The 13198-nt window shown below is 39.2% G+C and overlaps 1 protein-coding gene across 1 annotated transcript; it reads left to right on the top strand.

Moving 5' to 3' along the window:
- The first annotated feature begins 2877 nt into the window (after nucleotides 1-2877).
- On the top strand, nucleotides 2878-4078 carry LOC147899944 (ethylene-responsive transcription factor SHINE 2-like). Its single transcript, XM_087377566.1, has 2 exons — nucleotides 2878-3188; nucleotides 3360-4078. Exons 1-2 carry the CDS (start codon nucleotides 3109-3111, stop codon nucleotides 3919-3921), a joined length of 642 nt encoding a protein of 213 aa, XP_087233692.1. The 5' UTR covers nucleotides 2878-3108; the 3' UTR covers nucleotides 3922-4078.
- The last annotated feature ends 9120 nt before the right edge of the window (nucleotides 4079-13198 follow it).

Genomic DNA, 13198 nt, shown 5'->3' with positions numbered 1-13198 from the left:
CAATGGTTAGGCTTGTAAATCAACCTTAGGTCGATTTAATAATCACTCATACAGACATAAACACATTTAGGTTATGTTCGAGTTTTCAAATTGACCCTAGGTTGATTTGCACTTTATGGATGTTAGTCTCTCTGACACACAAAAACACATTCTTAAGCATTACACACACACACAAACACATTCTAAGACACACCTATGCACACTCCAAATCAACCTTGGGTCGATTTGAGAAGTGATTGAATAGGGTGTTGAACACAATGGCTAGGCTTTATAAGTTGACCTTGGGACGATTTGATGATCACTCATAGGCACACAAACATGCTCACATTTTGTTTTGAGTTTTCAAATAGACCTTAGGTTGATTTGGACTTCATGGATATTGGTGATCTCTCTCTCTCTCTCTCTCCCAACTGCAGCTCTTTCAATTTCTACAAAAGTCAGAATGCCAAATGCACTATCACAAATACCATGAGATGTTCAATAAGGAGATGGATTTGCAGTCTCTTCTGACACAGCACATGGATTTTCTTGGAGAGGTGTATGAATCCTTCCACAAGCTGACAGTTGAAGGATCAAAAGTTAAATCAACAGTAAGACTTTTGTACATATCAAGGACATTGCCACAAATGATAGGATGAGGTATCAAATGCACAAGCTGTTTGACAGTTTTGAAGACTACCACAAGGGAATCTACACTGTACACAAGGGCAATTGTAGGATACTTGAAGAGTCACTTGCATTTGCCATGTATGTACACTATGCTGATGGATCAGTTAATGAGGACACAAAGGATAGTAATGAGGAAGAGGAAACAAAAGATAAGCCAGACTTACCAGAAGCAAAAGGGAAGATCGACCTGAAAGAGGAGGAGCTTATAGTTGTAGCATTGGACCTAGTGGCCCTAAAAAAATGAGACCCTAAGAGATGTTGTCCTAGTGGATGACGTTGAGGCTGAGAGCTCCGACCTCACTGTGCCCATTCTTCCCTCGTTCAATATTGAGGGAAAAGAGTATGTCTTGTTGTATGACATACAGTGTTTGTTTAATTTGAGAGAAGATTATGCAATTACCCTTATTGCACAATTTTGCAAGGTTGACAAGGAAGTAAGGATCGATGACGATCCTTTGTTAGAGCTGGAGGACAAATTCAATCCTTTGGTTCAGCATTGTCCATCTGTTTTGAGCAAGCCAAAATGTATGAAGAGGTGGATGAGACACTCTTCTAGGAAACCCAAGCGCGAATGAACCTCACAGAAGCTTGGATATCAGCCACAGCTCCGAGGGGAAGGAGGAGATGGGTATCTCCTTGTTTAACGATGATATAAAGATGAGAATATTGAGCTAAGGCACCTACCTTTCTTGAATTTGGAGTTTAGATATGCAATTTGATGGTATGTTTTAAATCTAAGTGTGTTTTGCGTATGACACTTGTTCATTGAAGATGACACATTCCTCCTGAGGGCAGCTGGAAGTAGAATTCCTGGGCTTGGTAAACTATCAAGCCTTTCTCATTATATTAAAGACCTATCTGCTGCAAAGATATTGATTTTTAGCAAATTGCTTAGCAACGATGGAGTTGCTCTTACTTATTTTTTCAAGTGTTTATCAAAAGCTTTAGGTGGTCATTCCTCTAAGGTTTATCACGAAAATCTAGAGCACTAATGCTATTAAAGGTAATATGAGACATCACCTCTTGGTCCAAGGCATAGAGAAGTTAGAGGTCTGATGTGAGTATGGGACAAGGCAGATAAGTCGGTCAAAAAAAAAGGAGGGAAACTTTTGTTCAGGAGTGGGTAAGGAGAGTTTGAATCCTGGGAAGAATGTACATAAAGAAGGGTGCGCTTGATGCTTCAATGGTTCTTTTTCTCCAAGAAAGGTTGATGAGGAAATGTGCGAGTTTTCCAGGAGAAAAGGAGAAAAGGTGGGCGTCTAAGAATAACAACAAAAATTTAAGTGGAGCTCATGGGGGAGTCGTGGGGTGACTCAGGGGCACATGTCACAAATAGGACGTGAAAGTCTCTAAAGAAGCCTACGAGTAGTCCTCTAGGAGGGGAACAAGGTCACATTCCAAAGAGAGCAAGAGTAAGAAGGTACCAGAACCACAAGTAATATAAGGAAGAGTAGGAAATGAAGTTCATATTCCTAAAGAGAACAAGAGTAAGAACGTACTATAACCACAAGGTGTGGTGAGAGGACATTCTTTACAATTGAGGGATGGGTCCTCGTTGCTGACGAAGCACTCAACTAATACAATAGTCTGCCTAGCACGACAGAAACGAGAAAATCAAATTTCCATCCGTCCACAAAGTACCATTGACCACGATCACAGAAACACTGCAAGTGATAATTTTTTCCATTGACATGATTGCAAACTTTGATCCATGACCAGTAATGACTCATTCCATCTCGTCAAAACGTGATCGATTAATGGCCTCATATCCTCCAGCAACGGAGTTGTATCCGATCTCAACTCTTCGAGCACGTCCATTTCATACGGCACCTTAACATGCAGACTTTCATTTCATAAGATCGTGCACGAATTTTAATATAGCGGCTTTCTGTTAGTTTCCTGATTGATCTGCAATACAATTCCTCCCTTTGCTGGCTTCGCACATGCACATGATCTTATGGATTATTGCTAACGCATGAAAGATTCGAACTCAACATCCAATTGAAGCAGACTTATGCACAGTAGATGTTCATTTCTGGCCTACCCAATAGCGTGCGTATATCGCGCGCATCGACTTCTTCTGCAATTCACAGCTAGGACGTGACCCTCGTCGATTGTATCAAAACTGCTGCTCGTATCACTTTTCAATCGGTGATGTTGTCACTGATGTTAACCTCTCTCGGCCGTAACTGCTTCATAGAAATTGTAAATCCTTCCCGTAATTTAGCATCTGCTTCAGTACATCGGCACCACTCGCCCTGAACGGATTGACCTCCTACGCAGCTTTATTTATAGACAGCAATCCGGCAATATAGTAACATCTGCAGGGTGCGGAATCCTCCTCCATGCAGCACCGTGACCATTGCGTTCCTCGTATTGTCCAATGATCAGGATTGAGCTCGCACAGACAAAGTCGGTACGTTGCGTCCAGTAATCAACATGGCGAAATCTCAGAGCCTCCGTGGTGTGCGACGACGACACTGGGGATCTTGGGTTTCGGAGATCCGTCATCCCGTCTCGTGAGTGCCTCCTCAGAATCTTTGCGCCTAAACGTAGCTTTCCGCGTAAATACTCATCGATATTGTCTATAGATTTTCTAGGCTCATCTAATACGTGCAAGCAAGCTTTTAACTTGACACAGTCCAAGTGCGTCCTCATAGGATCATCTTTCTTGTCTCGTCACTGATCAGGAAAACCAGAGTATGGTTGGGTACATTCCAGACGGCCGAGGATGCTGCTCGTGCTTATGATGCTGCGGCTTGGATCCTTTGTGGACCGCGAGCAAAAACCAATTATCCTTATTCACCTTTCGGATATTCGTATAATGTTCTTTCACCGCTGTTGAGGAAAAAGCTTCACCTTTGCTGCCTCCAATCAGTGATGCCGGCTCAAGGATCTAGCGAAACCGCTCATCAATTTCCGATCAGATCAAACACAGAGAAGCTGCATGTGACTACCTCTGGGAAGCTACATATGACTAGCTCTGAGAAGTCGGAAGTGAAAGGTGAGCTAATTGCAAATTGGGACAGCACGGGGTCGGCTACATCATCGGAATCCAGCTCGGATCAATTTCCTGCTGCAAGAAGGGTGCAATGTAGCAACCACATAAAATACTTCCCTGAAAGCGTGACTCTGTTAGTTGATGAGCTCCTAGAGTCCAAGCCGTTTCTCTGGGATTTCGACTTACCAGAGCTTCCGTGCTCGCCTTCGGGCACGTCAATTTGGGATGACTCTTTGTTTGTGTATGAGTAACTGGGAGCTACGCTGGATATCACGTTTTACTTTCTCCCATGCTGATCAGGACGCTGTAGGGAAATCTATAATTCTCATCAGCTAGACTCCGAGGTTCCGTTAGAGGATGCCAGCACGATTTTTTCTTCGTGATAAACTTGGAATCATTCGTCTGAAATTCTCAGTTCTCTAGGATTCTGGTAGCCTGCCAAAATGCTATGCTACTATCCTTTCTAGTACCGATTTATTGCATCCTATTGTCAATGATGATAAAGTTACATCAATGGTTTACTGACTTTGTAAAGGGTAAAGTCTTGTTTGCAAACATTTTGGGCCAAATCTTTGCATCTTATAGCTATTAGCAATATTCTAAATTTCAAAGTTTTGTCTAGCATATTCAAAATATATTAATGGAAGTCAAATATATGTTCTTCAAGGTTTTAAATGCAGGCAAAATCTGTTACGTACAAATACTTTGAAGTTTTAGTGTAAGTCCTTGCTTAAGCACTTTATGATGTTCATACATTTACTGTCATCATCTTGAAGAAGGGATTGCAATGGATATTGTTCTTCCTATGGAGACTTTGAGGAATGATAGAGAACACATTTTGTTCTCATTTGAATTCAATATTTCCCAAAATAAAGAATGGACTGTGTGAATAGTATATTTCATGAGTTGGTTGACAGCCATACATTCAATGGGCTTCTTGGATACATACCTTTGATTTTTTGGATAATGAGCACATTGAAAGGTTTAATTGAAAAGTTATTTCCCTTTTCAAAAAAGGTTCAAATGAAAAATTCTATGTACAATGAGGAATAGTAAAGGTGAATCATGTCAAAGATAGGATGGAAATAGATATTATAGATGGAAATTGAAAACTCACTCATTCGTTGAAGCACCATCTAGAATTTCAAAATCATCCCTTGAAACTTTCCCATAATCTTGAATGTGTTGCATGACAAAACGATGCTCACATCGAATCAGCTGCTTGCATCGTGTGCGTGAACACAAGACCCTTTCATGAAGCCACTCTGAGCTCTTGTGTACTAGTTCTTCCTCACATCATGATGGTGACTTTGCTAGTCCATCTAAACACAATCCACCACAATGCCAAAAATGTGCCAACATTTGAAATTGCATCTTAAAATACCAAAAATTAAGCAAATGCTCTCTTTAGTTGGTGTATCGATGGATATACCATGTTTGTCAATGGTTATAATGATGCAAATACCGATGGATTACTTGGAGTTTGTTTCGTAAATCCTAACAAAAATATCAATAAACTTTGGCACGAAATCCCAAAACTCAAACCCAATGTTTTTGCTTCACTTTTCACCTTTTGAGAGCTCTCCTCCCTCCCTTTCCTTCTTCATCTTTCCACACCCTTGACATACTTTTCACTCTTTATACCCATCACTCGTTCATACCCTATTCCACTTTCCTACCCTATTCCACTTCCTTTTATAGGAGAAACAAGCTTGGAGCTTGGATCTTAGAGCTTCAAACTTGAAATCCCCTTCTCTCTACACTTTGTCCATTCTAGGTCATGTGTTAAATCATCATCTGATCTTCGTTTCTATGCAATTTCTACTTTCCATTTGAGAGAGTTTCTACTTTCTATTAGAGAGAGTTTGGATTTTGCAGGTTTGAGTTTTTCTAATTTTTGTGAAGGTTTTCCATTGTTTTCTTCTCAAAAGAGAATGTAGGTTTTGTAGACGAGGTAATGTCCACAATTTTAATGCCTCCTACCTTTCCAATCTCCTCCCCTTCTCTCTTTTTATGAAAACTAGTCAAACAAGTCCTCTCCTTTCTCTTTTTGTGCTTCTCTCTCCTTTATTTGTTGGGTATATTGTAGACAAAGGTATGGGAACTTAGCCTAGTGTGCATATGACTTTTTGATTTAGGACTTGTTTGAGCATGAAAGATCAAGTGACCCTTGGTCTCTAAATAGCGTCAAGATTTGCAAAGATCTACACACTTTGCTCTCGAAAAGCTTAACAATTGTTATGTATACATCTGGACATAGCGTGTGATGTCACCTCATCGACATCATCAATGAGGTGTGTGTGTGTGTGTGTGTGTGTGTAATGCACTTCCACTACCCTTCCTACCAGAGTTTTGGAACATGAAGATAGTTTGAGTTCCTCATAGGGTTTCTCAGACACTAATTTTTGAGACCTCTATCTACATGCTAAACATGTGTGAGACTTGGCCATGGGTGATTGACAGGATGAGCATCAATCTCACAATAAAGATTGCAGTGGGCTTCAATTAATTAAAGGATGAAGGAAAACATTAACAGAATATATTTTTTGTTGTGAAAACATTTGAATTTGATTTAATTATTGCAAGGTGTAGGGTGAAACCCCACACTGTCAAAATTTATCCAACTTTGAATATCATTGCTTTTTTTGACGCTGTGTATTTTTCCAAAGGAATTTGCAATGTCAACGTTAATATCGATGCTTTGTTCCACTAGTCACACTATAATCAACAAATATCGACAAAATATATTTTCACTGAAAAATAAAGAAATAAGCATTGAAGAATAGTGTCAAAATAGGGGCTAATGGTAGTCATGGTTGTTTGACTAGTTTGCATGAAAAGAGAAAGGGAGAAGAGATTGGAGAGGTAGGGGGCATTAAAAATTGGACATTACCTCCTCTACAAAATCTATGTTCTCTATTCAAAAGAAAACAATGAAAAACCCTCATAGAACTTAGAAAAAGTCTAATGAAAAGCCAAAACCTCTTGAATGGAAAGTAGAAACTATAGAGAAGCAAGGATAGGATGATGATTTAAGGTACCTAGAATGGAAAAGAAAAGGGAGAAGCGATTTCGAGTTTGAAGGAGGTTTGAAGCTCCAAGGTCATTTCTCCTTCAAAAGGGAAGTGGAAGAAGGTAAGAATGAGTGGTAGTTTCAAGAGGGGAGAGTATTTCAAGCGTGTGGGAAAGGGTAGGAATGAGTGATGGGTGTCAAGAGGGGAGTGTAGAGGGGAGTGTATTTCAAGGGTGGAAAGACGAAGAAAGCAAGGGAGAGACCTGAGACCTCTCACAAGGTGAAAAACAAAACAAAAATGTTGGTTTTGAGTTTTGGGTTTTGGGCCCAAATTTTGTAGTTATCTTGTTAGCATTTGTGTGGGAAGTTCCAAGTGATCCGTTAGTATTTACATCAGAATCGTATGGTGATGGATATACAGACTTAATAGAGCATTTGCTCAAGTTTCGGTGTTTTAAGGTGCAATTTCAAATGTTGACATATTTTTGGCATTGGTAGATTGCATGCAGATGGACCGGTCAAGTTCATCATCATCAAAGGAGAAACTAATGCATAATTATAAGAGCTCAAAGTGGCTTTAAAAGAGGACTTGGTATACATGCACATGGTGGAAGCTGTAAATTCAAGATGAGCATCATTTTGTCATGCAACATATCCGATATTATGCAAAAGTTTCAAGGGATGGTTTTCAAATTCCAAATGGTGAGTGAGTTTCTAATTTCCATCTTCGAGTGTAGCTATTTCTATCCTACCTTCGACATGATATATCTCATTGTACATATATTTTTTCATTTGAACCTTTTTTGAAAAGGAATGGACTTTTCGGTTAGACCTCCAATGTGCTCAATCAAAGATATGTATCCAAGGAGCCCTAAGATAATTGAATGTATGGCCATCAACCAACTCATGGAACATACTATTCACATTGTCCATTCTTTATTTTAGGAGATATCAAATTCAAGTGATAACAAAATGTGATCATATCATTCCTCAAAGTCGGTTCATTGGATAAACAACATCCATTGAAATGCCTTTTGCAAGATAAAGACGTTTTGATGGTGGATGTATGAACATCATATAAATACAAGAGCAAGCATTGAAAACCTTTAAGAACGTATATTTGACTTCCATTAATATATGTTGAATATGCTAGACAAAATGTTGAAATTTAAAAAGCTACAGGGTATGAGAACACATAATTGAAACCATTACTACAAGCAATGACAATGTGCACCCAAAATATTTGCAAACAAGACTTTACAAGTTCAGCAAACCATTATAATTTTATCGTCATTGGCGCGCTAGAAGCAATAGGATGCAATAAGTTGGTCCTAAAACAGATAGTAGCATGGCATTTTGGCAGGTAGAATCCTACAAGGGCCTAGATCAGAGTTTCGGAAGAATTATATCTATCGTGAAGCAAAAATTGTGTCTAACGAGTGTTTTAAGACAGACTGCTGTCTGGCAGCCTCTAACGGAACGTCGGAGTCTAGCTGATAAGAATTATTAATTTTCGTATATCCTCCTGACCAGCGTGGGTGAGAGTGGAACTTGATATCCAGCAAATAGCTATGGCCCGGAGAGGTTAACATCAGTGATAGCATCACCAAATGAAGGTGATACACGCGGCTATTTTGGTACAATCGACGAAGGTCACGTCCCAGGTCGACTGTCTAGTAGTAGAAGTCGATGCGCGCGCATTGTTGGGTAGGCCAAAAATTAACATCTAGCTGTGTGCTGCAAGTTTGCTTCAATATTGATGTTGAATACGAATCTTTCATGCGTTCCCAGGAATAATCCATATTATCACGTGCATATGCGAAGCCAGGAAAGGGAGGAATTATTGTTGCAGATCAAGCAAGAAGTTAATAGAACTTAGCAGTTGTGATGCTCGTCCAAGATCTTGTGCAACGAAAGTCTGCATGTATAAAATGGACCTGCTGCCAGAGTTGAGATCGGATATAACCTAATTGCTGGAGCCTGGAGATACGAGCTGGCCATTATTCCATCATGCAGAAGACATGGGTATTGGTCACGGAATAAAGTTTGTAATGACGATAAAGTACTCCATGCAAAAATGTGTCACCTCACAACTTTTCTTTGGTACTCGTCCGTCGATGTACTTGTGGACCTAGTTTTCTCATTTCTGTCATGCTGGGTTACGGGTAGACTATTAACTCATTATTGTATTAGTTGAGCGCTTCGTCAACAACGAGGACCCATCCTTGAATTTGTCACCGCTTGGAAGAACTTAACAAATGTCCTCTCACCACACCTGGTGGTTATAGCAGCTTCTTACTCTTGTTCTCTTTTGGAATATGAACTTCGTTTCCTCCTTCTTGTTGTTATACTACCTTCTTACTCGTCGTTATGGTAACTTCTTACTCTTGTTAGCAAGTAGCATTGTGGGATGAAATGAAAATCTGACCTCTTGTTCAGCCACGTGTCATGGTCCATAAATAATCAAGAGTCCTTAATCAAGCCTAATCTTTTTTAATATTCTTGTGACCTCTTTCCATCATTGTGGAGAAATAAATGCCCTCCCCTACAAACTTGTCACCTCCACCTCTCTCTCTACTCCACCCCTCTCCCCTTCTGCTCATCTCCCTCTACAAGCCGAGCAAACTTCCTGTCAAGAGACACATCTCTGCCATCTTCGTTTACAGCAAACTTGTAGACTATTAAAAGTCATTGCTATGGCCTCTGATGCTCTCTTGAATGTCTCCTTCTCCTCATAACACCAACACGGCATCCTTGCCTTTGAATAGTTATGCGCCTCACACCTTTCACTGCTCCTGCAATTCACTCTCCTTTCTTGCCTTCATCTCATCCCATGAACGTTTTTGTAGTCTCGTTCGTTGTTCCTACTCGATTCACCCTCACAAATTTTCCCCCACATAGTCTTATTCACATGCCTTGCCGAAATGTATCACCGGATCTCTGCCTCCCATGTCTTCTACGTGTTTTTGCTGCTGTGGTACACTTTGATGGCAACTTTGAGGAGCCAATATTTTTTTGATGCAGAGCCTCTTGGAAGACCATGCGTTTGTGAGCAAACGCTCTGTTTACACAACAGCGCAATGCATCCATAGACGCACAATATTTTTTTAATGCAGAGCCTCTTGGAAGACCACATGCTTGTGGCGAACACTCTGTTTACACAACAACACAATGCATCCATAGATGCACACATAGACGCATTTCCTTAACTTTTTAAAAAACTTACGAACGCATGTCTACAGATCCGCATCTATATAACAGGCAGACGCGCATATAGATGCATCTATACATGCACTATTAGACGCTTTGTTAAAATTATAAATTTTTTTTAATTTAAAAAAAGCAGCATTTTGTGTGGTTGAATAGATTGATGTGTATGTTCTATGGTTGCATGAATCCCATTTCCATAGTATGCAATTCAATTCTTACAGCCAACTGCATTTTAATTAGCACGATTCCACGCACGTCTATAGCTGACGATTACAAATCTGAATCAAACATTACAACTCCAAAATATTTAGTTCACAAGGCATTCATTGATAGAACATTGCATAAGGAAATTGAATGCCAAAAAAATAAAAGGAGTGTATATTAATTCATAGCCCAAAAAGTGCTTGTATATACATATAGCATGAAGCTAAGCCACCTTAGGCTTCAAGTACAAAAAATAAGAGGAGTGTATATACAAGAGAGGCACGAAGCCAGCCACTGGCTTCAAGTACAAAAAAGAGTAGCTAACACTAATTCTAGTACTACTTCTATGACTAATCTAAGTTATCTGCATCCTCGCTCCCTTCTTTGTCACTTTCTTCCTCTTGCAGAATATCCCTAGGGGCCTATAAATGAGGGACAACATGTATCAATGTATGAAAAATCAAATCTTTAGTTACAATATTGACATTATTTAAGTACTTTTAAATACCTGGGGGGACGCTCTAGTAGTCCGGATATACTGCTCCTCAGTAATCAACCCCTCATCATAGAGTGCCTCCATGTATGTCCTCTGCGATGTCCACGATGGTAGGCTATCTCAATAGGAGTAGAGTACTTGCCCACAATATCAAGCTGCAAGATGACACAATTTGCGAAGTGGTTAGTACCAAGAAACAACCTCCTAATAAACCACATAAACACGATATACTTTGAGATTGATACTTACAGATTGGGCCTCCCATGTGTCAACACCCCTACCAAAATGCATGTTTCCATATTGGTCCATTTGGATCCGTCGTGCCTCCACGTGATGTCGACTGGGGTCCGCCTTCACTACCTTCATTGTTTTCTTCCACTCATGCTTATGAGCAGTGTGGGGCTGGCCCCTTGGTGGTTGAACTCCCTCTCTCCTGGCAATCTCGGCTAGTGCCTTCCTCTTAAGCAAAGATCTTTTATTGGAAAATATAACAACAATCTTTGACTTTGCCTCTTTCTTTGTGAACTCAACATTGGGGGGATTGGGATACCTAGAGCGTACAACATTGATGGTCTCATCAGCCAACCTTTTTGGATGCTCTTTGTATGGAATGAAGGGACTTCTGATGATTGGGGAGAAGGCTAGCGGCTTTGTCACCTATTGGGTTGTCTCGACTCCATAGGAGTAATCTCAGCTAGTGTGAGTATGGGGTGGTTTAGAGTCTGTACTATCGACTCCTGGGGGGGTGTTTTGAGTACCCATCATGTATGTATATAACTCCTGAGGAGTGGGAGGGTGTCCCAAAATGTTATATTACTCCCGAAAGATGGCATCCCGAAGATCAAGCGACGCTAAATCCTATGACTGCCACTTGTCAACAAACCTGAATTCAAAGGAACAACTTAATAGTTGCTATAGCCTACCCCTTTCAGGGACAGTGCTAACAAAATCACTCTACTGCCCAACTACCTCTTCCCATCACACAATTTATACTTGTTAGGTGATGTAGGTTGATGTTTTCCCATTCTTGTTGATACCCAATCATGTATGGGCACGGGTACTTCTTGCCTAAAAGCTAATACATTTCACAGATAATATCATCAACAACACTTTCATCTTGCTTTCTTGAACATCTATTCCAAATTCCGCACACTTAATTACATTTCATGAAAAGTAACCCAATAAGAAGATCAGTGACACATCTAAGCAACTAATGATGAGACTCTCTATCCTATGTCTCTGCCCTCATAAAAAAAGATATCCATTTCTAAATTCAAAGTGCTTTGTGCCAAATTCAAATTACTATGTGCTATATATAGATTGCTATGTGCTAATTCAAATCGATATAAACCCAAGGAAGGGCACGTTCCTTGGTCTTATAACACTATATTAGTAATTTTGGAAAAATCCCAATTCCCATTTTTTAAAAATTCAAAAAATCAAAGGTGTTTTAGTCGTTTTGGAAGGAAATTAATAGAAATTATCATATATTCAAATATGTATTTGAGTTTTAATTTGGCTAAATATTATATCATTCCATTGAAATATTAACAACACTATGATCATTATATTCAAATATAAAAGGTGCTTTGTTTGATGTGGAGGAAATTAACAAAACAATCATGTATTCGAATATGATTTTGAGTTATTATTTGGCTAAATATTATATTGCATTGAAATATTCCAAACATGCTCATATAATTGCCATGCATTGTGAATCCAAACAATTTGAATTTTCTCAAGAAAAAGATGGTATTAAGCACCAACATATTAAATTAAATTGTGAGTACACCAACATCATGACGATGGTTTTACATCTTAAAAATCATACTCACAAAACAACTCCTCTCCTACATGGATATCTCTAAGAGAGTAGACAACAATAAAGCCTAACACATTAGTAGGTAAAACATCCCATTTCTCTTCGATCCAAGGTGGTACTCTAGGGTCATATGAGGGTCATATACATATATAACATTTGCTCTATCCTTACAATGAATAGAGTTATTGATGTATACATCTACATTACCATACAACACATCTCCTATGATGTATTGCGTATCCTCCTTTGGTGTAACAGAAAGAGTAATCCAACTATAGTAATCATACTTTGCGCCATTGAATATCAAAAGGTCTTTCTTTGCTTTTACATCCGTATGTACAAACAAGCCATAACCTGCTCCTGCAATCGATGATGTCTTCACTTCAAATTTAACACCATTGAGCTTCAATATAGAAGCAATTGGTATCTATAGATCTTGATCCCACAAGCCATTCAACTTAGAATCAAAGTGAAGAATTACTTTATTCTTCAATTCTTCCGGCATGTCTTCAAACCCTGTGCGTAAAAGAAAAAGAATGATGAGTTATTGATAGTTACACATAAATATTGAGAAGTAAAGGAAATTACAAAAATGATGCATCACAAATAAGCAAATAATATGAGTAATTACCATTCTCAAAGATTTATTGCATGTTTAATGCAAGTGAAGCTTGTAGTCTTGTTATGTACACTTTGGCAGAAGTTCGAGTGATATACTTTGATCATAATCTAATTTCAAGGCATGCAAACAAGCTTGCATCTCATTCAAAGAATAAAGCTGCT

The sequence above is a fragment of the Dipteris shenzhenensis genome, chromosome 7 (assembly GCF_047967505.1).
Source record: "Dipteris shenzhenensis isolate YYH24624 ecotype China chromosome 7, Dip_SZ_1.0, whole genome shotgun sequence".
NCBI lineage: Eukaryota > Viridiplantae > Streptophyta > Polypodiopsida > Gleicheniales > Dipteridaceae > Dipteris > Dipteris shenzhenensis.
This window is presented reverse-complemented; position numbering and strand designations above follow the sequence as displayed.

Bases quoted from the DNA above. Each gene is read 5' to 3' on its own strand.
- LOC147899944 (XM_087377566.1), top strand. From the start codon at position 3,109: ATGGCGAAATCTCAGAGCCTCCGTGGTGTGCGACGACGACACTGGGGA. The intron at 3,189-3,359 runs GTGAGTGCCTCC...GTCACTGATCAG, and splicing joins GAGATCCGTCATCCCGTCTC to GAAAACCAGAGTATGGTTGG.